Source organism: Leptonychotes weddellii, chromosome 6 (assembly GCF_054177405.1).
Source record: "Leptonychotes weddellii isolate Sample4059 chromosome 6, ASM5417740v2, whole genome shotgun sequence".
Classification (NCBI taxonomy): Eukaryota; Metazoa; Chordata; class Mammalia; order Carnivora; family Phocidae; genus Leptonychotes; species Leptonychotes weddellii.
The window spans coordinates 101,749,322-101,775,609 of NC_138374.1; the positions used below are offsets into that span (position 1 = coordinate 101,749,322).

At 37.7% G+C, this 26,288-nt stretch overlaps 1 protein-coding gene across 1 annotated transcript in view; it reads left to right on the forward strand.

Annotated features, from left to right (window-relative positions):
• Positions 1-26,288, forward strand: part of ACBD6 (acyl-CoA binding domain containing 6) — a 188,597-nt gene that overhangs the window by 151,227 nt on the left and 11,082 nt on the right. Inside the window, exon 6 of the mRNA XM_006736854.3 lies at positions 15,455-15,485. Within this exon, the coding sequence (XP_006736917.2) occupies positions 15,455-15,485 (31 nt within the window). The remainder of the gene's footprint in view (positions 1-15,454; positions 15,486-26,288) is intronic.

Sequence of the window (26,288 nt, forward strand, 5' to 3'; positions counted from 1 at the left end):
AAAAAAAAAAAAAAGTTAGGCAGGACTAAATTATGCAGGGTTTCCTAGGCCCAGTGGTTCTCAAAGTAGGGAATGGGAACCCCTGGGAGTCCTGATCTTTTCAAAACTATATTCATAACAACGGTAAGACAGTATTTGACCTTTTTTACACTCACTCACTCATGAGCATGTAGTGGCATTTTCCAGAGGCCTCGTGACATGGTATCATTATAGACTGAATGCTGAATGAGATATGAATGTCCAGTTATTTTCTATTTAGTCAGGCATTAAGGAGATTTGCAAAAATGTAAAACACTGTCACTCTTCTCACTATGTTTTCTTCTTTTTCAGAAAATATATTCTCACTTAAAAAATTAAGTTACTTCTGGGGCACCCAGGTGGCTCAGTCAGTTAAGCGTCCAACTCTCGATTTCAGCTCAGGTCATGATCTCAGGGTCTTGAGAGTCTCTCTTTCCCTCTGCACCTCCCCCCACCTACTCATATTCTCTCTCTAAAAATTAAAAATAAATAAAAATAAAAAATTTAGTTACTTCTAGTAAAAAGTAATGATTTTTAAATTTGTCAATTTTAATTTCTAATATGGTAGATATTGACAGATTTAAACCACATAAACAAAAAAGTCTTTAAAGTCCTCAGTAATTTTGAAGGCTTACTATACAAGGGCCTTGAGACCAGAAAGTTTAAGAAATAGGTCATGGTAAGAGTTTTTTACTTTATTCTAAGAGCAATGGAAAACTACTGAAGGATGTTAAACCAAGGTGGTGATGAGATCTAATTTAACTTTTGAAAAGGTCACTCTCTCTGCTGTGTGAGGAATAGACCGCAGTGGGTCAGCAGTGGGAGGAGGCAGGAGCACAAATATGAAGGCACTGCATTAGTCCCAGTAAGAAGAGATGGAGGACTGGACCGAAGTGGAGCATTAGTTTGCTAGAATTGCCATAACAAAGTGCTACAAACCAGGTGGCTTAAAAAAATAGGAATTTATTGTTAGTAGGGCCGTTCTTCTTCTGAAACCTACGGGGGAGAATCCTTCCTTGCCTCTTCAAGCTTCTAGTGTTTGCCAGCAATCCTTGGCCTTCCTTGGTGTATAGATGCGTAACTCCAGCCTTTTTCTGAATAAGATCAGTCTGGGGTGCTGGGAATTGGGACTTCAGTATATGATGGGGGGTGGGTAGGCCATGAGGATGAAGAGGAATGAAGATGTGTATTTTGGAAGTAGAACCAGAAGGAGTTGCTGATTGATTAGCTATATAAAGATAAGGAAAAGAGAAGGCAAGGATGGACCTCACATTTCTGGCTCGAGAAGCTAGATGAACAGTAGACCCAAAAGACATGTCATTTATTAACATGAACACTTGCGGATGGGACCATGTTTCTCAGGGGATAAATTTCCAGAAGTAGAATTGCTAGGCCCCCATTTTCTTAAGTATGCTCATGCATTTATTCTTCCAGATATGCTTTAGCATTACTAGTATTGTTTTAGCATTATTTAGTATTATCCTATCAGATCCTCCTGATTTAAACACCAGATATAGTAAAACTGTAGCCCAATCCACCTAGGTATTCAAAGAATTTAGGCAAAAAGAAAATAAAAATAGGAAGGGAGAACACATGCCCTGAAAGAAGTTCTCATGGTCAAAGTGACATAGTAAGAGTTGACCAAGTCCTTTGAGATCCAAAAAGTATTTCAAATTAAACTTCTCGATGGGAATTCTGGCTAAATTTAGTACCATATGGTGATATTTACTACAGTTTCCCCTGCTGGATGAAAAGCTGGCCTCAGGTAAAAATGTCTAAGTTCCCCGAGGAACCTGATGAGGTGAAAGATGTCAGTTCTATTACTAGGCAACATCACATATAAAAACGAACTTCTGACTGGTAAATTACACCTGGACTGGGAGGAACTACAATGGAGTGATAAATATTTGATGGGGGCACTGCACTTTGGACTGTCCTGAGTTTCATATAATTGGCGTATCCATTGTGGGACCCTAGAAGCTGTTGTTACAAGATACAGTGCCTCCTATAAGGCAGCAGGGCTTCTAAGTCTGGATAGATTCCACATCTGCTTGTATGGATTTCTTCTCCTCTCACCTGAGCTGTATCTCCTAGAGAAAAGATAACTTCTGGATGGCTAGGCAAGCTGTCACGTGAATTACTGCGAGGCCTCCATCTGACACTGCCCTGCTGGCAAGTTCTGAATGGTTTCTGTCTGCAGTCCTGAATACACCGAAGCCAGGTGTGCTCAGGGGTAGCTTTAGGAGTCTGCATCTTAGGTGAACCTAAGAGGACCACCTTGTGGACGCGGCAGATACATTATCCGTTCCCTGGTTTCAGCCACTCACTCACACTGTGCCTCTTTTACTCCAGTCCCTCTCTCTAGCACTTTCCCTAACATTCTGAAGTTAGTGCAGTGATCTCAGCTTCAGTTCCGAAAACAGACCTGTTCTCGAGAACATTTGTGTAGATGTGAGTCCGCACGTTTGCCTTAAGAGGGATGAGTAATCAGTACACTCTGCCTTTGATTGCTCTCCTCTCAGTCATTTTCTTGTCACGTTCCACAATTTTGTGGAGGATTAGACAAGTGTCCAGAGACAGAAAGAAAGCAAGTCAAACAGTGACATCTGACTTCTCCAGAGGCTCGTTAACCCATCATCCTCAGGTCTCTAGGAAGTGACTTTCAAGCTCCACATGTGGGGGCCCCTTCTGGTGACGGTGCTGGCAACTGGTGCCAAGTGTTCAGGGGCTCCAAGTTGGTCCCCTTCTCAGCCAGAGCTTTCTGTTTGCCTCAATTACTTGCCACTCCAGATTCCCTGCGAACAAACCTTCCAGAGTGTAAAAAATACACATACAATGAAAATCACTAACCGAGAGAATGTAGCCCAACACTCAAGGTAAAATAAACAGATCTGTGACAAAGCTTACTACAGATCATGTTGTAAGACCATCCTAGTCCATCACTCAGACTGTTTCATAATTTTAGACACCACTTGAAGAACTTACTGATCTGATTACCAGCCCTCAGCAGAAGTAGACAGTGTTAGGAGTTTAGGCATGTTGTCAGTAATGAAGAATATTTGATAATCCTGTGACGAGGAAAAGCTGTAAAAAAAAAAAAAAAAAAAGACTAAAGTAAAAATCAACGAAAAGCAAAAGTAGTCTGGGGTCATTTAATGGAAGACAAATAACTTTCTATACCTTCATGTCCTATGAAGGCATCATTTATATTATAGCATGTATAATAAATGATGTTTTTTCACTAATTTGAAAAGATATATGCACCCCTTTGTTTACTGCAGCATTATTTACAATAGCTGTGATAGGGAAACAAGTGTCCATCGATACATACATAGATAAAGAAGATGTGGTATATATGTGTAGTGGAATATTATTTAGCCATGAGAAAGAAGGAAATCCTGCCAAATGCAACAACAGGGATGGACCTAGAGGATATTACACTACGTGAAATAAGTCAGACAGAGAAAGATAAATACCATATGATTTCACTCATGTGTGGAATCTAAAAAAACAAGTGAAGAAACAAAACAGAAACAGATGTATAGACACAGAGAACAAGCTGATGGTTGCCAGAGGGGAGAGAGGTTGGGGAGAATGAGTGAACTAGGTAAAGGGGATTAAGAGGTACAGACTTCTGGTTTTAAAATAAATAAGTCACAGGGATGAAAAGTTCAGCATGAAGAATAGTCAATAATATTGTAATAGCATTGTGTGGTGACTGCACTTCATTTGTGATAAACATTCATAATGTATATAAATATCGAATCACTATTCTGTACACCTGAAACTGATATTATGTATCAACTATGCTTAAGTTTCTTAAAAAACAGGATGTTTTTGTTTACTCATATTCCCAGATGTTTACTTGCTGCCAGACATCGAGGGCCATCATCCATTTATAATGATAACTCTGATTCAAGAGGTTCACTTACTTCCATGTTCTCCATGCAGAGTGATAAGGAGAAGTAAGATACTTTAAAAGGTTTATAGGGGTGGTGTTTTTATTTTTATTTATTTTTATTTTTTTAAAGTCAATTAATTAACATATATTATTGGTTTCAGAGGTACAGGTCTGTGATTCATCAGTCTTACATAACACCCAGTGCTTATTACATCACATGTCCTCCCCAGTGCCCATCACCCAGTTACCCCATCCCCTTACTCCCTCCCCTCCAGCAGCCCTCAGTTTGTTTCCTATGGTTAAAAGTCTCTCATGGTTTGTCTCCCTCTCTGATTTCATCTTGTTTTATTTTTTCCTCTCTTCTAGGGGTGGTGGTTTTAATGTTTGTATGCTCAAAGGGTAATATTCCAATTATTTGAAAAACCTCCTGACAGGTTTTACACTCTGTAAAGATACCAGTTACATGAAATATTATTGTACCTACTTTTTTTTCCCCCAAGGAAGAAAGGAGTATGTATGCCTATAACCTTCAAGTGAAGGTTTAATTCATGTATCTAGAAAAATTCTTAGAAAAATAATCATAAAATACATTTTCAAAATTCTAAATTGTGAGATTACTTTTAATCATATTCTATTACAGAGTCACAGATCTCATAAGGAGAGAGGCAGTACATTCCAGGCTTAGAAATAATATAAAAATTACCCAAAATTAAATTACTAATTAATAATTTTTATCACTACTTCTAATTTTTCACAACTAATTTTCTTGTGTGCCTCCCTTATCATGCATTCACTTGAAATACTATTTTTAAAATAAAATTCATATTTTAAATATCAAATTACTGGATAAGAACAAAATCTCTCATTAGCCACATGGGAAAATCCATCCCCTCTGTGTAGCTCTATTATTATGGTTTTAATGGTTCGTGCTGCCTTACTGCTGTATCTTTAGAACTAATATTGGTAGAGATGATAGATCAAGTCTGAACTGAATTAGAGTATCAATATCACTATGGTCACAAAAATAGAAATCCAGTAATACTCAGAATTTTCTGCTCACAGAGAGCATCTAGGAAGCATGTTATTTCTGTGCCTGTAAATTTACATCTTTTTTTATTGCATTCCCTATGCTGTACTATTCATCTCCATGACTTATTTTTTTTATAACTGGAAGTTTATACCCCTTAATCTTCCTTATCTATTTCACACGTTCCCCTCCCTTCTGGCAACCATCAGTTCTCCGTATTTAAGAGTCTGGTTTTTTGTTTGTTTCTTTGCTTGCTTGTTTGTTTTGTTTTTTAGATTCCACATATAAGTGAAATCATATTGTATCTGTCCTTCTTTGATTTATTTCACTTAGCATAATACCCTCTAGGTCCATCCATGTTGTCACAAATGGCAAGATTTCATTCTTTTTATGGCTGAGTAATATTCCCTAGTATGTATGTATGCATGTATGTATGTATGTATATACTATATCTTCTTTATCCATTCATCTGTCAATGGACACATGAGTTGCTTCCCTATCTTGGCTTCTATAAATAATGTTGCAAAAACACAGGGGTGCATATATCTTTTCAAATCAGTGTTTTCATTTTCTTTGGGTAAATACCAGTAGTGGTATTACTGGATCATATGGTATTTCTATTTTTAATTTTTTGAGGAACCTCCATACTGTTTTCCACAGGGGCCACACCAATTTACATTTCCACCAACAGTGCATGAGGGTTCCTTTTTCTCCACATCTTTGTCAACACTTGTTATTTCTTGTCTTTTTTATTCTAGCCATTCTGACAGGTGTAAGATGATATCTTATTGTGGGGTTTTTAAATTTTTAAAATTTATTTTTATTTTTTGTTTTATATTTTTTAGAGAGAGAGAGATTGTGAGCAGGGGCAGAGGGAGAGGGAGAGAATCTTAAGCAGACTCTTTGCTGAGTGCAGAACCTGACATGGGGCTCGATCTCACAACCCTGAGATCATGACCTGAGCCAGAATCAAGAGTTGGACGTTCAACCTACTGACCCAGACACCCCTTATTGTGGTTTTTGATTTGCATTTTCCTGATGATCAGTGATGTTGAGCATCTTTTTCATGTGTCTGTTGGCCATCTGTATGTCTTTTCCAAAGGTCCTCTGTCCATTTTAATTGGATTATTTGTTTTCAGGGGATTGAGTTGTATAAGTTCTTTTAAAAAACAAAACAAAACAAAACAAAAAAACTACTCTTTTATTTTCCAGCAAAGCGTTGGGGCTTTTTTGTTTATTTGTTTTTGAGTACAGCTGACACAAAATGTTACATTAGTTTCAGGTGTACAAGATGGTGATTCAGCTTCTCTGTATGTTATTCTATGCTCACCACAACTGTAGCTGCCATCTCTCTGCCACCTGCAATGATATAACAATGTCATTGACTATATTCCCTATACTGTACCTTTTATTCCTGTCTTACTCATTCCATAACTTTGTTTTTCGGATATTAATCCCTTATTGGATATATCATTTGCAAATATCTTCTCCTAAATTCAGTAGGTTGCCACTTCGTTTTGTAGATGGTTTCCTTTCCTGTGTAGAAGCTTTTTATTTTGATGTAGTCCCAGTAGTTTGTTTTTGCCTTTGTTTCCCTTGCCTCAGGAGACCTATCTAGAGAAATATTGCTAAGGCTGATGTCAGAGAAATTACTGCCTGTGTTTTCCTCTGGGAGTTTTATGGTTTCAGGTCTCACATTTAGTTGTTTAGCCCATTTTGTTTATTTTTATTTATGGTGTAAGAAAGTGGTCCAGTTTCATTCTTTTGCATGTAGCTGTCCAGTTTTCCCAGCACCATTTATCAAAGACTATTGTATATTCTTGCCTCCTTTGTCAGAGATTAATTGACCATATAAGCATGAGTTTATGTCTGGGCTCTCTATTCTGTTCCTCTGATCTATATGTCTGTTTTTGTGCCACTCCCATACTGTTTTGGTTACTACAGCTTTGTAGTATATCTTGAAATCTGGGATTATGATACCTTCAGCTTTGTTCTTCTTTCTGAAGATTGCTTTGGCTCTTCAGGCTTTTTTGTAGTTCCATACAAATTTTAGAATTATTTGTTCTCATTCTGTTAAAAGAAAATGCTCTTATTATTTTGATAAGGATTGCATTGAATCTGTAGATTGCTTTCAGTAGTATAGACATTTTAACAATATTGGTTCTTCCAGTCCATAAACATGGAATATCTTTTCATTTGTTTGTGTTGTCCTCAATTTCTTTCATCAGTGTTTTATGGTTTTCAGAGTATAGATCTTTCACCTCCTTGGTTAAGTTTATTCCTAGGTATTTTATCCTTTTGGTACAATTATTAATGGGATTGCTTTCTTAATTTCTCTTTGTGCTGCTTCATTATTAGTGTATAGAAATGCAACAGATTTATGTATATTAATTTTGTATCCTGCAACTTTACTGAATTCATTTATCAGTTCTAATAGTTTTTGGTAGAGTCTTTATGTTTTTCTTTTTTTTTTTTAAAGATTTTATTTATTTATTTGAGAGAGAGAGAATGAGAAATAGAGAGCACAAGAGAGAAGAGGGTCAGAGGGAGAAGCAGACCCCCTGCTGAGTAGGGAGCCCAATGTGGGACTCGATCCCGGGACTCCAGTATCATGACCTGAGCCAAAGGCAGTCGCTTAACCAACTGAGCCACCCAGCGCCTGAGTCTTTATGTTTTTCTATATATAATGTTGTATCATCTGCAAATAGTGACAGTTTCACTTTTTCCTTACCAGTTTGGATGTTTTTTATTTCTCTTTCTTGTCTGATTGCCGCAGCTAGGACTTCTAGTACTATGTTGAATAAAATGGTGAACATGGACCTCTTTGTCTTATTCCAGATCTTAGAGGAAAAGCTATCAGTTTTTCACCATTGAATATGATGTTAGCTGTAAATATGTTAGAAATATGGCTCTTAATTCAATTTGATAAACTGCTTTTAACAGTAGGAAAAAAATCAACTTGGCTATAGAGTTTTATGCACAGGAAACAGTAGTGTTATCAGTGGCTTAATGTTAAAGGGATAAAATAAATAAAGTTTCCTGTATATCAGTTCTGAACAAAATATTTAATATTTTCATTAATACTTCATTTGGTAAAATTAAATATATTTCTTATATTTGATAGGGTACCCAATCTGGAGATAGAAGAAAACTAAGTCCTTAAACAAATAATTAATAAAATGGAGACATGATCAAAATAAAGTAAGAAAAGATTAGTGCAGAATACATGTGGGGAGAGAAATAATCTGTATAAATTCAAGAGAGACCAATTTGCTGCGTGCACGTATAGAAGAAAAAGAATCTAGAAATCAAACTGAATATAGTAGTCATTTAGCACTTAGTTAACTGTAAACTGAGTCTCCTGTTCATCATTGTTTAGTCCCTCATTGCATGACAATACTGATGTTATACTTTACACTACAGGAATTATGTGGAGATTTTTTTTAATTCAGGTAAAAGAAAAAAGGTCAAGAAATTAAAGAATAAACGAATGAGGAAAGATTAAAGTAATACTTTCATTCTCTCATTTCATGAACATTTATTGAGCATACACTATATGCAAGATACTGTGATAGGCACTGGGTAAAAGACATAGTACTTGCCTGCAAGAAGTTTACCATCTTAGTGAAGAGACAGGTAAGTACATATAGTATGCTCTGCCCAGTAGAAGAAAAAGGGGCACCTAACCCCACCTGAGGAGTTGGGGAAGTTTCCTGAAGAAGCTGAACTGTGTCTTAAAGGTTAAGGGATTTCCTTTTCCTACAAGATTCCAGACTAAATAATCTGAAAATTCTCCCACCACAAAACATCCAGCAATGCAAAATAAAATATAACAAGCATCCCTTTAAATACATAGCAGAGCTTATGAAAAAGCAAGGTAATTCTCCAACGGCTCAAACAAACACAGCTAAGAAACAAAATTGTAAGTCTTAAAACTTCAAAAAACTTTAAAAAGCTTTAAAAAGAAAGTGGTAAGTTTAAACCAACACTGGGCTGCCCTGAAAGGATTTGCCGGTCTCAATACCAATGAGATAGAGATCTGAAAGAACACCAACTACCATCAGGGAAAAGGTAGACTAAAATAATCTGCCCACCAATGCAAAGTTAACGTGGAGAGTTTGTCTTGGCCTGAGTTCCAGGCCCAGGGGTGGGAGAAAGGTTTGCCCTTTTAAAATTTACACCAACTTGGGGCACCTGGGTGGCTCAGTCATTAAGCGTCTGCCTTCGGCTCAGATCATGATCCCAGGATCCTGGGATCGAGCCCCGCATCGGGCTCCCTGCTCGGCGGGAAGCCTGCTTCTCCCTCTCCCACTCCCCCTCCTTGTGTTCCCTCTCTCGTTGTATCTCTCTCTGTCAAATAAATAAATAAAAATCTTTAAAAAAAAATTTATACCAACTAATTGTTCAAAATCCTCAAGCTAAGAAATTAACATAGAGACTGATAGTATCTTTGTGGTACCCGGCAGAAACAAAAGCAAAATCATTCTGGAGGGACAGACCCTCAATCCAGTGAACACAGCACAGAATTTTTCATACTTAAAACCCCACTTAGAAAAAGAAAATCAAAGCTGTTAGTGTCACAATTCTGGATTTCAAGCTGTATTACAAAGCTGTAAACATCAAGACAGTATGGTACTGGCACAAAAACAGACACATAGATCAGTGGAACAGAATAGAGAACCCAGAAATGGCCCCTCAACTCTGTGGTCAACTAATCTGGGACAAAGCAGGAAAGAATATCCAGTGGAAAAAGACAGTCGCTTCAACAAATGGTGTTGGGAAAATTGGACAGCCACATGCAGAAGAATGAAACCGGACCATTTCCTTACACCATACACAAAAATAGACTCAAAATGGATAAAAGACCTAAGTGTGAGATAGGGATCCATCAAAATCCTAGAGGAGAACACAGGCAACAACCTCTTTGACCTCGGCTGCAGCAACTTCTTGCTAGACACGTCTCCAAAGGCAAGGAAAACAAAAGCGAAAATGAACTATTGGGACTTCATCAAGATAAAAAGCTTTTGCACAGCAAAGGAAACCGTCAACAAAACCAAAAGACAACCTACAAAATGGGAGAAGATATTTGCAAATGTCTTATCACATAAAGGGCTAGTATCCAAGATCTATAAAGAACTTACCAAACTCAACCCCAAAAAAACAAATAATCCAGTCAAAAAATGGGCAGAAGACATGAACAGACATGTCTCCAAAGAAGACATACAAATGGCCAACAGACACATGAAAAAATGCTCCACATCACTTGGCATCAGGGAAATACAAATTAAAACCACAATGAGATACCACCTGACACCAGTCAGAATGGCTAAAATTAACAAGTCAGGAAACAACATATGTTGGCGAGGATGCGGAGAAAGGGGAACCCTCTTACACTGTTGGTGGGAATGCCAGCTGATGCAGCCACTCTGGAAAACAGTATGGAGGTTCCTCAAAAAGTTGAAAATAGAGCTACTCTAAGACCCAGCAATTACACTACTAGGTATTTACCCAAAAAATTCAAACAGTGATCCGAAGGGGCACCTGTACCCCAATGTTTATAGCAGCAGTGTCCACCGTAGCCAAACTATGGAAAGAGCCCAGATGTCCATTGACAGATGAATGGATAACGAAGAGGTGGTGTGTGTGTATATATATATATATATATATATACACACACACAATGGGATATTACTCAGCCATCAGAAAAAAATGAAATCTTTTTTTTTTTAAAGAATTTTTTATTTATTCATTTGAGACAGAGAGATACAGAGAGAGAGAGAACAGGAGCAGTGGGGAGTGGAAGAGGGAGAAGCAGACTCCCTGCTGAGCAGGGAGCCCTACATGGGGCTCGATCCCAGGACCTGGAGATCATGACCTGAGCCTAAGGCAGACACTTAACCATCTGAGCCACCCAGGCGCCCCAGAAAAAAATGAAATCTTACCATTTGCAGCGACATGGATGGAACTAGAGGGTATTATGCTAAGCAAATTAAATCAGTCAGTGAAAGACAATTACCATGTGATTTCACACATATGTGGAATTTAAGAAAGAAAGCAGAGGATGAGAGGAGAAGGGAGGGAAAAATAAAATAAGACGAAATCAGAGAAGGAGACAAACCATTAGAGATTCTTAACTATAGGACATAAACTGAGGGTTGCTGGAGGGGAGATGGGTGGGGGGATGGGGTAACTGGGTGATGGGCATTGAGGAGGGCACATGATGTGATGAACACTGGGTGTTATATGCAACTGATGAATCACTGAATTCTACCTCTGAAACTAATAACACACTATATCATAATTAATTAAATTTAAATAAAATTAAATTTTAAAAATAAATGGAAAAAAAAGAAAAGAGAAAATGCCACCCAGAGCCCCCCCCCAAAAAAAATCCACTTAAAATAAACTTACAGTCCAAAATTATAAAGTACACAGGAATCAATCAACAATAAGCAGATCTCAGGCAGCACAACAAACATCACATGTAGCCATCACCAATCTCTTCCCCGATCTCAAATAAATATAGGGACTATAAAATAAGTCTATTTAAAATGCTCAAATATGTCAAAGTTGTATTTTAAAACATGAGAAAAGAGCAAGATAGTATCTATAAAAGATCAGAAGATGGTTTTCAAGCAGAGGGAAGAGCATTTACAGTTGTGGGAGTCCAGACAGGTCTTCTTATTGGGAGCTGGCAGTCACCAAAATGGGAGGAGGAATTGGGAGGAAGACTCAGGTCATAAATCACTTTGCATTCTATGTTAGGACTCTTATTTGCAAGTGACAAAAAGATCAACATTTGTCTAGGGAGTATTTTGTTGTTGGCTCACCTAACCAAGAAGGGCAAGGATATAGTTGGAATGATAGGAATCAGAGACTCATTTTCTCTCCATCTCTGACCACTACATTTCTTTGTGAATACTTCGCTCTTTCCTACTGCAGATGTTTTCTCCAAGAGGTGGAGAATGTTGCCACTTGCAGTTTTGGCTCACATCGTTTGCTTGTGCTTTTTTTTTTTTTTAATTTGCTTTTCTTTAATTGTGGTAAAATACAATAGAAAATAAATCATTTTAACCAAGTGTATAGTGCAGTGGCGTAAACACATTCACATTGTGCAGCCATGACCACTATCTACCTCCAGAACTTTTTCACCATCCCAAACTGAAACTCTGTCCCCATTAACAAAGCTCCCCATTCCTTCCTTCCCCGAGCCCCTGTACCACTCTTCTATTTTTCTGTCTTTGTGAATTTGACTACTCTAAGTACTTCATGTAAGTGAAAGAACACAATATTTGTCCGTCTGTGTCTGTCTTATTTCACTATACCATTTTTCTATTGATTATAGAGGAAAGAACTTTCTCTGTACACATGCTTCTATCCCCCTAGTTCCATATTTCAAAATCCTGAGCAAAAACTCTGATTGGCTTGGCTTGGCTTTTCAGACCAGGACAATGATGGATGCTATGGTTTGCTCAGCTTGGGTTACATGGCTGCCCTAGAATCTTCCCCAGTTCTCTGTGTAAACATACCTTCTCATAGAGTCCTTCTTTGTCCTCTCTATCTAAAACAGTACCCCACATCACTCTAGACCCTTATTCTGCTTTGTTGTTGTTGTTGTTTTTTCAGAGCACATCACTGCCTGTTATTAAATATACTCATTTGCTTATTACTTCCCCTACCAGTAGAATGTAAGATTTATAACATGAGGGACCCTTTCTCTCTTACTGACCTCTGTGTTTCCAGTCCCTAGAATAGTAACTGGGACATAATAGGAGCTCAGTAAATATTTTTAATTAACTAGAAATTGGGCTGGCGATGCAAATTTAGTATTCATTGGTAAAAGTGATTAAAAGAAATTGTTTCCAGGGATGCCTGGGTGGCTCAGTTGGTTAAGTGTCTGCCTTCGGCTCAGGTTATGATCCTGGGGTCCTGGGATCGAGTCCCACATTGGGCTCCTTGCTCAGCAGGGAGCCTGCTTCTCCCTCTGCCTACCACTCCCTCTGCTTGTGCTCTCTCTCTCTCTCTCTGATAAATAAATAAAATCTTTAAAAAAAATTGTTTCCACCTCCCTAATGAAGATAAACAAATAGAAATTAAAACTGGGGCACCTGGTGGCTCAGTCCATTAAACATCTGGACTCTTGATCTCAGCTCAGGTCTTGATCTCAGGGTCATGAGTTCAAGCCCCGCATTGGGCTCCATGCTGGGTGTGGAGCCTGCTTTTAAAAAAGGAGGGAAGAAAGGGAGGGAGGGAGGTTAAAAGAAACTGAACTTTGAATATATATATATATATATATATATATATATATATATATACACACACACATATATAAATAGGGTGATTAAAGAAGAAAGTTACGCACAAATAGGAAGAGAACTACACTTCCTAAATATAGATAATTGTGGAAAATACAACTTTGCATGATGGATGCATAAGTCCAAAATTGCAATAGATTAAGCCCTTTCTGAAATTGCTTTCTATTGCTGAACACTTAAACCATAAACACGAATGTATAAACTGATCACATGCATGCATGTGAATGTATAAGCACATATAGACACACTACATACACTTTTTCTGATTAACATTGGAAATGGGCAAAGTAGATATGAGTCTAAAGCTGTAATGGGCACTTCTTGTTATTTCTAAATTGTTTTTGGTTGTAGCCAGGCAAGTCAGAATACTCTGGAGTGCAACATCCCATTGTTGTGCTGCCCACCATAAACGTCACTTGGAACCTGTTTACTCTGTAGCTGCCTCTGTTCCATTCCCCTACCTGTCCTTAACCTCAAGAGCAGGGCAAGGCAAAGGGGAGCAGGGAGCAAGGTGGGGGCTATATTAAAAAAGACAAAAAAGAAACGGGCATTTTGTAACATATATGATTGTTGAATCACTAAGTATAGTACACTTGAAACTAATACATTGTATGTCAACTATACTTCAATTAAAATTTTTTTTAAAGGAGACAAAAATATTTTATCTTCCTGACTTCTTAGTGTTGCTTTCCATCTTTTACTTCCCTTAGAGTTTACTATCCTAATGATCCTCTATGGGCATCCCAGACTTAACCACTGTTACACTTCAGCCAAGTCTGCCCAAGGTCCCTCAGAATTACTTCTTTAAGATCTCCACTCACTTCCTCACACCTCACCCCCAAATCCAAAAAGAATTCCTATTCTCTGGTAGGAAAGCAGTTTAATTAAGCTATATTGCCTCAAGGTTGTCTCCCTACCCCCCCAAATGTCACCCCTGTAAACTTTCTCTAGGTGTTTAAAAGCCCTTAAGGAATGACTTTTTCTTACTACTTGTCTGAATCAGAAAAGAAGTTTCCTATGGCAGGAAACTTCCTAGGGGATTAAAGAGAGAGAACCATAGCCAAAAGTTCTGGGAATCATCCCCCACATTCAACTTCTAAGAAGTGAGGAAAGTAGATATGGTGTGCCCAGGAATAGTTGATTAGGTCATAATATCACCCTTTCCCACTTATTCACAATAATTAAGCATTTATTTTTAATTACCAGGGTCACAATAGTGGCTGTGCATATTACTAAGTGAATATCAAATTAACTACTAAATTCTACTTCTTACTTGTACTTAATCCTGATTTATTTGTTGCTTATTAATATGATCACCTGCTCTCAACTTAAGAGGCAGCATTGCTAAAAGGTACTTATGTGTGCTATAATTAGTATATATAGTTAGAATATCTTGGTTTTAAAAGAATAAAAAAATTAACTGAGCTATTAGAGTTATCTGTGAGAACTTTTAAGTTTCTTAACTTCTAGGACTTTGTGTGCTTTGAAATCATGTTTCTTTATGATATTTGATCTGGTAATATTTGATAATATCATGAGCCTGGAATTTGTGACCATTTGAAAGGGGATTAAAAAGCTACTAACTTTTTTTAAGATTTTATTTATTTATGAGACAGAGAGCGCAAGCATAAGTGGAGGGAGGGGCAAAAGCAGAGGCAGAGGGGGAGGGAGAAGCAGACTCCCCACCGAGCAGGGAGCCCAACGTGGGCTCCATCCTAGGACTCTGGGATCATGACCTGAGCCGAAGGCAGACACTTAACTGACTGAGCCACCCAGGCGCCCCAAAAGCTATTAACTTCTATGAAAAATCACAGACTTCTTAGATAAATTTGGCTATAAACTTAGAAAAAACATTAAAATACTAACCAAGATAAAGGATATACAGTGTCAGGGTTTTTTTTTGCCTCTAATTGGGTAATCAGACGACCACACGTTAAGAGGTTCCCTTTGGTTTAGTACCTGCAGGCTGGTTTTCCTGGGACTCTGCTGTACCATCTGTGTACACAAGTTGCCATTCAGCAGCCTCCTGTTCTCCACAGTACAGCTTGCTCAGATGTTACTGGAGGCTCAAAGAACTGTTTCTGATAAACCTGTAGAGCTTTGGTATATCAGATATATTTGCTATAGCTTATGTACTTTCATACTTTTGCAATAACGTAGACTTCTAAAATATGTTATTTGTTTCTTTTACAGGATAATGAAGGTCAGACAGCTCTACATTATGGTAAGATGTTTCCAAATTATTAATAATCATATTAGAAAGTTTTCTCTATTTATTTCAGCTTTGTCCAACCCTGTGTAATGCTTAGAAAAATGCCTGGTCAGTTGGTGCAGCCACTGTGGAAAACAGTATGGAGGCTCCTCAAAAAATTAAAAATAGAATTACCATTTGATCCAATAATTCCACTACTGTATATTTACCCAAAGAAAACAAAACACTAATTCAAAAAAATATGCACCCCTATGTGTATTGCAGCATTATTTATAATCACCAAGATACGGAAGCAACCCAAGTGTCCATTGATAGATGAATGGATAAAGAAGATAAATGGATAAAATAGACATATATACACATATACACTAGGAAATACTGCTCAGCCACAAAAGAAGAATGAAATCTTGCTATTTGCAGCAACATGGATGAACCTAAAGGGTATAATGCTAAGTGAAATAAGTCAGTCAGAGAAAGACAAATGCCACATGATTTCACTCATTTAAGGAATTAAGAATTTAGGAAACAAATGAACAAAGGAAAAAAGAGCCAGACTCTTGTACAGAGAACCAGGGGCACCTGGGTGCCTCAGTCGGTTGTGTCCAACTCTTGATCTCAGCTCAGGTCTTGATCTCAGGGTTGTGAGTTCAAGCCCCATGTTGGGCTCCATGCTAGGCTTAGAGCCTGCTTTAAAAAAAAACAGAGAACAAACTGGTGGTTGCCAGAGGGGAGGTGAGTGGGGGCATGGGGGTTGGTGAAATGGGTAAAGGAGATTAAGGCTATACTTATCTTAATGAACACTTGAGAAATGTATAGTATTATTGAACCATTATATTGTATATCTGAAACTAGTATAACACTGTTGTTAATTATACTTGAATTTTAAGAAATAATATAAAAACAAATTTAAAAAGGAAAATGGTCACTAGCAGAAATACAGTCATTTTTGTTTAAAAATAGATTAATAACGTCTACAGTTGGAGATCTGTTAAAATTCTTATGGGAACATTCATAGTAAATTGAGCCTTTCAATACCATCAGCAGAAATGGAGGCTCCTCCAGTCCCCCTTTGAAAATTCATTATTTCATTCTTGTTACTGTCAGTGACAACTGAGATGCTAATCATCGTCACTGTAGGAGCTCCAGTCTCTTCTACAGGAAATACTTTCTTGATGTAATTGAAGCGAAGAAAAATAGGTTTGATTTTTTAACTCATTTCACTTACTAACTGATTAGCTTAGTTGAGTAATCTTCACTTAACTAATCTATAAAATAGAGGATAATCTGTAAGATGGACATAGTGTGGCTCTTAAAGAATACTGGGTAAATTCAGTGAGATAAAAATACTGAAGTATTTTGTAAATAAAGCACTTAGTAAAGTGTCCTTACTTTTATTCTATTTGGGTGTGAATGTGGTTGAGTAAAAGACAACCATCAATATTTAAATCAGATTAAGGATCAACTACCTTCAGACTTTGGGAGACAGGATAAATTAAGCTCTTTTGCCAGTTTTGGCCATCCTGGACCACCATTCAGTAATAAATGACCCAGATGCCCCAGATGTTCACTGCTTATTAGCATTTGCTTGGATGTCAGAAACCTCACTAAGTTGTCCAGGAGTCTAAACTATTGGGCTAGCTGTTGATGCTAACTATGTTTATCAGCCCAGTAATGAAGATTAAATATCACCAAATGCATGCCCCAACTCATCTATGAGTTTAGCTAGTATAACGTGGGTACCAAAACCAGCAAAAAAAGGAAAATTGTGAGTCAGTCTCACTTTTGAACATATATGTAAAAATCCTAAGTAAAATATTAGCAAATGAAATCTATCAATGTATTTTTTATAAAGATGTGATTTAAGTTGAATTTATCCTAGAAATTCAAAGGATTTAACAGTTTAAACATTTATTAGTGTAGTTTGCCACATTAGTAAATTAGTTGAAAAACCATTTGGACAAATCAGATGTAGAAAAAGCAATTGAGGAAATTCAATACAGAATGCAATATAAAGACGTAATACAGAGAAGTAGTTAAGACCCCAGGCTCTTAAGCCAAACTTCCGGGTTCAAATTCTAGTTCTACTACTGAACTTGGACAGATTATTTAACTTCAGTGAACCTGTTTACTTATGGTGAGATAGGAATAATAATAACCTCAGAGATATGTTATAAACATATAATAGGCTAATCTATGTAAAGTGCTTAGGACAATGTCCAACACCTTGTAGGTACTCAGTAAATGTTAGCTAATATGATTGTTTATGATAAAAACTCTTAATAAACTAGATATGCAAGGAAACTTCTATGGCCTGATTAAATTATATGTCAAAAACCTAGCGCAAATATTACTAAAGGTGAAATGTTTGAAGCATTTCCTTTAGAAACAGGAATGAGAAAAGGATGCCTCCCAAAACTAAGTTTCTTTAATATTATATTGGAATCCTAGATTACACAGAAAGAAAAGCAAAAGAACTAAAAAGTACATGGGATGGATAAAAAGAAACAAAATCATCATTAATCTCAAAATAAGTAGCTACATAGAAATTCAAGAGACTCTACAGTCAAATTATTAAAACTAATACAGTTTAGCAAAGATGCTGAATACAAGATCAGTTTTTTTAAATTACATTCTTAAACATTAGTATAAAAGGTAGAAAATAAATATAAAGACCTAAGTCCTGGGCAAGTGCAGTCAAGAGATGGAGGCTCCTTCATTCTGTCCAGCATCCCCCCATGAAATGGAGGCTTGGATGGGGTACTCTGACAATGCTGAAGCCCTGATCACCCTTGCCCGGGCTTGCAGGGTAGTGGCTCCATGCCAGGAGAGGCAAACCAGGCTCCCCGCGCACTGCCACCAAGCACCAACCCCTAAAGCAGGGGGAGGAAGGGTGTCACTCAAAGAGAAGCTTGCTGTTGTCCACACTCCCAGCTCCAGAATCTGGCTCAGAGATTTTGCCTGGGGGGAGAAGCAGACTAAAACAGCTCCTAATCTCTTCCCAAAGGAACTGACTTCATTTGCAGCAGAGCCTGGAGAAGTTCAAGGCTAAGGGTACTCTCAAGAATAGTGGGGAGGATGGGAGAATACTACATCTGGGAGGAGCCTTCATGAGTAAGAACAAATATCAAACACTGACCTTTAAAGAAGCCACAATTTGATTGGGTTGGTTTGTAGGACAGTTTATGGCCCAGTTGAGTGGTTTCCTTTGAGCACTTTCAATATGTTATCCCACTGTGTTCTGACCTTGAATATCTATTTATAGAAATAAGGAATCTATATCTGGCAAAGCTGTCTTTCAAAAATGAAGATGGAATAAAGTCTTTCCCAGATAACAAAGACTGAGAGAATTTGTTGCTAGCAGACTGACAAGAAATACTAAAGGAAAAGATTCAGACTAAAAGCAAATGACCCAAAAAGTAATTCAAATCCATATGAAAAAACAAAAGAGCACCCATAAATACAATTATATAGTTATAAAAGGCAGTATAAATGCATACTTTTTTCTCCTTTCTTTCCTTAACTGATTTTAAAAAGTAATGTCTAAAATAGTATGTATATAATGTATTATTGGGCCCATAGCATATAGAAGTATAATATATTTGCCAATAACAGCCCAAAGGAGATGGATGAGGACAAAGTTATAATGGGTTAAGGAAGTGACTACAGATGTTAAAGTAATTGTAATAATGTCTTGTTGGATTTGTAACATTAATAGATGTAACAGGTATAACAATACTACCACCAAAAGAGGGAAGATGCCATAGAAATATAAGGGAGTAATGTTTCTACATATCACTGGAATTAAGCTGAGTATAAATCTGAAGCTGAAGGTAAAACGCTTATGTGGTAAACCCTAGAGCAACCACTTAAGAAAATACTCAAAATAGACGATTCGAAAATAATAGTTGGAGATTCCAGCACCCCACTTTCAATAATGGGTAGGACAGCTAAACAGCAGGTAAACAAGGAAATGGAAGACCTGAACAACACTATAAACCAACAAGATCTAACAGACATCTATGAAACGCTCCATCCAACGACAACAGAATATATGTAAGTTTCAAGTGCACATAGAGCATTCTTCAGGATACACAATATGAAGGCCATGAAACAACCTCAATAAATTTAAAAGAATAGAAATAATAATACAATGTATGTTCTCCAACCACAGTGGAATGAAATTAGATATCAAGACTTGAAAACTCACAAATATTAGGAAACTAATAAACTTACTATTAAATAACAAGTGGGTCAAGGAGGAGGAAATTAAAAGAGAAATCAGAAAATACTTTGAGATGAATGAAAATGAAGATAACATATGCCAAAACTTATGGAGTGCAGCTAAAGTAGTGCTTACAGAGAAATTTGTAGCTGTAAATGCTTTTGTTAAGAAAGAAAAAAAATCTCAAATCAGTAACTAACTTAATCTTCCACTTCAAGACACTAGAGAAAGAAGAGCAAACAAAGCCAAAAGAAAACAAAGAATAATAGAGATTAGTGTAGAAAAAAGTGAAATAGAGAATAGAAAAACAATAGAAAAAATCAACAAACTAAAAATTAGTTCTCTGAAGCAAAAGAACCAGCTGGTCAACCCACAGGATCATGAAAAATAATACATTGTTGTATTTAAGCCACTAGATTTTGAGTGGTTTGTTATACAACAGTAGATAACCAAATAATGCACCCCATACACATAAATCAATTTTAACTGAATCAAATGCATATGTAAACAAAAGCAAAATTACGAACTTTTAAATGAATAGGGTAAGGAAGGGTTTCTTAAGAAAACACTCAAAAATACAAATCATAATTTAAATTATGATAAGTACATTAAAAATTTTAAACTTCTGTTAAACAAAAGATAGTGTGAGCAAAGTAAAAATGCAAGGCACAGACTGGGAGAAGATATTTAAAATGCAAATAACCTGCATAAGATCATTATTCAGAATATATCAAGAACATCTACCCAGCCAATAAGGAAGACAATCAAACAGAAAAATAGACCCCCAAAAATGGATAGTTCACAGATGGGAAGAGCCAAATATCAAATAAACAGCAAGAAAAGATGTTCAACCCCACTCATAACTGTCAAGAACTATGAGCAATCTGGGATTATACCCTGCTTACAGACTAACAAGTTAGCCTAACACAGTTTCATGGATTCTGGCAAAAAACACAAGACTATTATTCACAGCACAGCAAGCAGCATGAGCTTTATGTTTGTGTCATTTCCTTTTGAGTCCCATAGGAGCTAAGCAGAGAAGTCCAGGTAGATACCTCACACATAGTGTATCATATCTTAGGAATCCTAAGCTTAGGGGCACCTGGGTGGCTCAGTCGGTTAAGTGTCTGTCTACCTTCCACTCAGGGTCCCAGGGTCATGGGATTGAGCCCCACATCAGGCTCCCTGCTCAGTGGGGAGTCTGCTTCTCCCTCTGCCTCTTCACTCCCACCCCCCACTCATGCTCGAGCTTGCTCTCTCTCAAATAAATAAATAAAATCTTAAAAAAAAAAAAAAAGGAATCCTAAGCATAGGGAGCGCTAGTCTTTTATAATGAGCTGCAAGCAAACCTGCCCAGCCGTGGCCCGGGAGAACATGTTATCTTTATTATACTGGACAGTAAAGAAACCTACCCTCTACTCTGGAAGGAAACACTACCTCTGTTGTCCAAGGCTGTTGACTATACACACATCCTTGAAAAGAGTCTGAAACAGAAGCTGTCATTACCTTTGTTCTCAAGAGGTGCAGAATCATGAAGAGTCCCTTGGAGAACTGTCTCCCAACAATAATCAGAGAATGCAGATTATAACATTTAGATATAACTTGACACTGGTCAGTTTGGCAACAAGTAAACATCTACAAATATTAGTATTAGGATGTGGAGCAACAAGAACACTCATACTTTGCTGATGGGAGTGTCAACTGTCATAACCACTTTGGAGATCACTTTGGCAAAATCTAGTGAAACTGAAGGTACACATACCCTGCAAGCCAACAATTCCACTTCTGTTTATATAACCTAGAAATACTCCTGGACATGTATATAATGAGACATGATTAAGAAGCATTTATTGTAATAAATAAAAAAATTTGTTTTATTAGCCTTTATATTCCTCTATATACCATATTTAAAATATTTGATTAAAATTACATATACATATATATACACACACCTATATACATATATACATATTTTATGTTATCAAATGCCTTTGAAAGGTGTACCATTAAAAATGTACATACACAATGCAGTATACAGGGAAAGTAATCTCTAGGCTCCTTTTATAAGCAGCCCTCTAAAATAGGGCTTGTTGGGGCACCTGGGTGGCTCAGTTGGTTAAGCGTCTGACTCTTGATTTTTAGCTCAGATCATAATCTCAGGGTCATGAGATCAAGCCCCACGTCAGGCTCCACACTCAGCAAGGAGTCTGCTTGAGATTCTCTCTCTCCCTCTCCCTCTGCACCTCCCCTGCTTGTGCATGCACATGCGCGCTCTCACTCTCTCAAATAAATAACTAAATAACTTTTTTAAAAATAGGGCTTTGGTTTCCCTATTTTAGGAAACCAAAACTCAAAGAAGTTAATAAACTTACCCAAGGGAGCCGGAAATTCAAACCCACATCTCTAGATTTCCTAGGAAACGAGAGAAAAGCAAATCCCTTCCCATGCCTCCTTCCACAGCACTCATCGCTCACTCCTCAAACACGTTTATGTGATAATTCTGTCATTTAGCTCCTCTAATATCACCAAGAGCTGGCTATTCTAAACCCTGATTTTCGACCCAGAAAAAAACCTTTCTTAGCCACATCCACAGTTGTGATGGCAATGTGGGACAACCAGGCATAAGTCAGACAATCACAGATAATCAGAAAGGGGAAAGAAGAAAATTCACAATGATTATGAGGCTTTCAGTGCAAAATTCAGGGCTACCCCTTTTTTCTGTTGTCTGATTTCAAAAAGCAAACTTCTTTTTGCTCCAGAATATTTGCCATGAGGTCCAGAGTTCATTGCTCTGCTTAGAGAGACAACGCTGCTAGTGTATCCACGTGCTCTGCTAACTCACTTCTGACTTACATCCCTTCATTTCTTGTTTCATCCACTCATTCAGATATTTCTAGCATCTTCTCTATGGTGTGTGTTGAGCTTCCCTTCCATTTCTCATCCAGAAACTGTAGAAACAGCTAAGCCAGACTGAATGCGCCCTTGAGAATGTAGACGAGTCACTCTGTCACCCCTAGTTAACCATTAGGGGTGAATGCCTCTGTGGAGGTGGGAATGTGTCCGTTGAAGCTTGACGTATGCAAAATGCATTTCTAGATAGCAACAGGATTGGAATTTTCCAAAGGTCTTCCTGACTGGCTTCAAAGTAAGCTATATTTTATTTATGTACTAATATGGAAAAAATCTCTAAGATACATCATTAAGTGAAAGGATTAAGGTGCAGAACAGTGTATACAGTGTGCCACCATAAAGATATCTGCACGTATTTGCTAGTAACTGCATAAGACATCTCTGGAAGGCTACATGAAAAGCCAGTGTTGGTTGCCTGAGGGAAGAGGAATTGCAGGGCTAGAATATCCTATGCTTATAGGATAAAAAGGTTTTCCTAGAAGCCCTTTAATAACTTCTCTATTTGGAGATTATTTATATGTATGGAAGAGACATTGAGTGTTAATTGATAAATTTGTCTGAAAATTAATTTTAAATTATTTAAAATCACAATATCATAGGCTCTATTAGTACTGTGAATATGACTTACTTTCTTAATTAATTACTTAATTTCATTCATTCAGCAACTATTTTTGAGCACCTACTATTTGCTAGATAAAATACACCAAAAATCCTCTTTTAAAGGTGAAGGGATGTCCCCAGACTTTAGGTGTCTTGAACTCCCACCCAATATGCAAGGATGAGACAACCATAATGGTAATTGTGTGAGCTAACGCTGCATCTAAATTGGGAAAACTATGGGCTTGGGTTTCAATGGCACCAAACCCTGGAAATGATGCTTCCTGAATGAGAAATAATGAGGCATTGGAACTCAGACCCTGCACATAAACCAGGACACTCAAAGGGCTACACCCTCAGTTTAAAAAAAAATTGGGGCTCCTGGGTGGCTCAGTTGGTTGATCACCTGCCTTCGGCCCCATGTCAGGCTCCCTGCTAAGCGCAAATCGTGCTTCTCCCTCTCCTCCCAGCTAGTGCTCGTTCCTGCTGTCTGTTGCTATCTCTGTCTCTCTCTCTTTCAAATAAAGAAATAAAATCTTTTTTTTAAGATTTTTTTATTTATTCATTTGACAGAGAGAGACACAGCGAGAGAGGGGACACAAGCAGGGGGAGTGGGAGAGGGAGAAGCAGGCTTCCCGCTGAGCAGGGAACCCGATGCGGGGCTCGATCCCAGGACCCCACGACCTGGGGCTCGATCCCAGGACCCCGGGATCACGACCTGAGCCGAGGGCAGACGCTTAACAACTGAGCCACCCAGGCGCCCTGATGATCTGATTCTTGATCTGTGTGCTAGTTAGTTATATGGATAATTTCATCTTAAGAAAATTTGTCCTCTTCAGTATTTAATTTATATGTACTCTAATAAAACATTTACACACAAAAAAAACCTCCAAACCCAGATAGATATAAGGTGGTGGTGGTACTGTTTTCATATACATAATCTCTTAACCTTTCCAACAGATGTCTGAGCTAGGCCTTGTTTTCTACATTTGCAAATGAAAAGCTGAAGTCGGGCGGGGCCAAGTGACCTTGACAGGGTAATACAGGTTGTCGCAGCAGAGCCAAGACACTTGTCCAGGTCTCCTGATTCCACTTCCAGTCCTGTTTTCATAATTTCATAAATAATTACAGCCCTGGTATCCTTTTAAAGCAGACATTATTTTCTGGAAGATAATCTTTTATAGAAATAAATTAAAATCCTTTATCATTGGTCACCTTAGAGAGTCAAGGCTATTTTTCAAAACTGTACTTTATCCATATCTGTGTCCCTCCATGTGCTTTTAGATTCTTATTTCTGTTCACTGAGAGTTTTGACATTAATAAAAATTATCTCTGATTCAGGAATCCTGCCCAGAATTGATCTAGTAAAACAACCTCTATTTCTGTCTCTCAGATTATATTATTCATTGCAGAAAGATCAAAACAAATACCATGTATATTATAATCAAAATAATTAAACACTAAAATAATATCATTAGTTAAGAGGTTTTGACATTACAAATATATAAAACTAAAATATTCTGACAACTTAGGAATATTTCATGAAATTAAGATTTTAAGTTCAATTAATAATCAGTTATAGGAGTGATTCTTTTTTTTAGGAGTGATTTATTTTTAATTAAGATTTTTTACTAGGTCACTAGACTTCTGCCAGTTTTTAAGGTCATCAAAGCAGAGTTGGGCATGTAATAATAATAATAACCATTTATTAAACACTGTGTGCTAGGGAATCTGCTGGACATATTTTACCCATTTAGTCACTTAGTATTGTTTAACCTTTTTTATTTACTAGGTACTCCGTAGCTATTTTTTTATTTGATTTTAGGACCCTTAACCTATTTTTGTAACTTGAATAAAACTCTTAGTTAAATCCAGTAAGTACAGACGATGTTGGGGATATCTTAGGGGCTTAGCTCTTATATTTTATGAATTACAGTTTGGCTTGACAGCTGTCCTTGTGTTGACAGCTCTTCTGATTATAGCAGTTGTCAAACTCCATCCTTAAGCAGGTTGTAAATCCTGGCTTCTTCCGATTAAAACTGGGTCAGAGCCAATGGCAGGTTAACTAGAGGCCAGTGTTCTACTACTGTGTGTCTTCACTAGTTCATTCTAAATGGGCTTTGCATAGCAGCCTACTAAATCCCTTACTTGCGTCCATTTCACTTTGGTGTTTTTTCATCTTCAGATTTCGGTCCTCCTGTTGTTTTGTGATTAAACCCGGTTCTTGCTGAAGAGTATATTAGTGTAAGTGTGGTCTTCCTTGTAAAAGGCCTGTTAGCCGTCCCCTCCTCTCCCTCCGCTGGGAATACTAACATCCTTGCATCTGCGTCTCCCGGGGGAAATCAAGGCTTTGCCTTGCACGTGCAGTCATGTGATTGCAGAGTGGGCAGGCTTTGTATCCTCATGAGCCCTCGGGCTTCCACGTAAAGGGCCATCTGTTCTGTTCCTTCCACGCTGTTACAGGGCAGTGGGAGGAGGCATTAGAGTGAAAATAAATAAAATAAAAAAAAGAAAAATTCATCATCAAAACCCTGAGGATTAATGGAGTCAGAAGGCTCACGGCTCTGAATGAAAATTCATCTTCACCTGCGCCAGTGTCAGGGCTGCCTCTGGGCACTTGACAAATAGAGGTTCCCAGGGTACCATAAATTCAGCAACTGTTCTAATCCCCGTAGACTCGCTCAGGCTTTTCCGAGACAGGCTTATGACTGGTTTTGTATTTCCCAGCACATTGTGGGCACCAATATATCCCCTCACTAATTTGGCAAAATGTTAGCACCCTTCCCATCCCACTCTCATCTTCTTTGCCTTTGTCCGTCTTGAGGGGCTGGGCAGCTCACACATTTCTGAAAGATGGCTCTGCCTTGTGAATTGTGCTTTACTGAAGATGCCAAAGGCGGAGAAATCAATTAACTAATGAATTTTGAGCAAATACTAAGTTCCCAGCGCTATGCTAGATGGAGAGAATATAACAAAGCGCATAATCAAGTAGCTCACCATCTAAGTGGGGGTACAAAGCATATATTTTTTTCAAAAACCATTTGTTGGGCACCTATCTTTGCCTGTTGGCTCTGTGCTAAACAAAC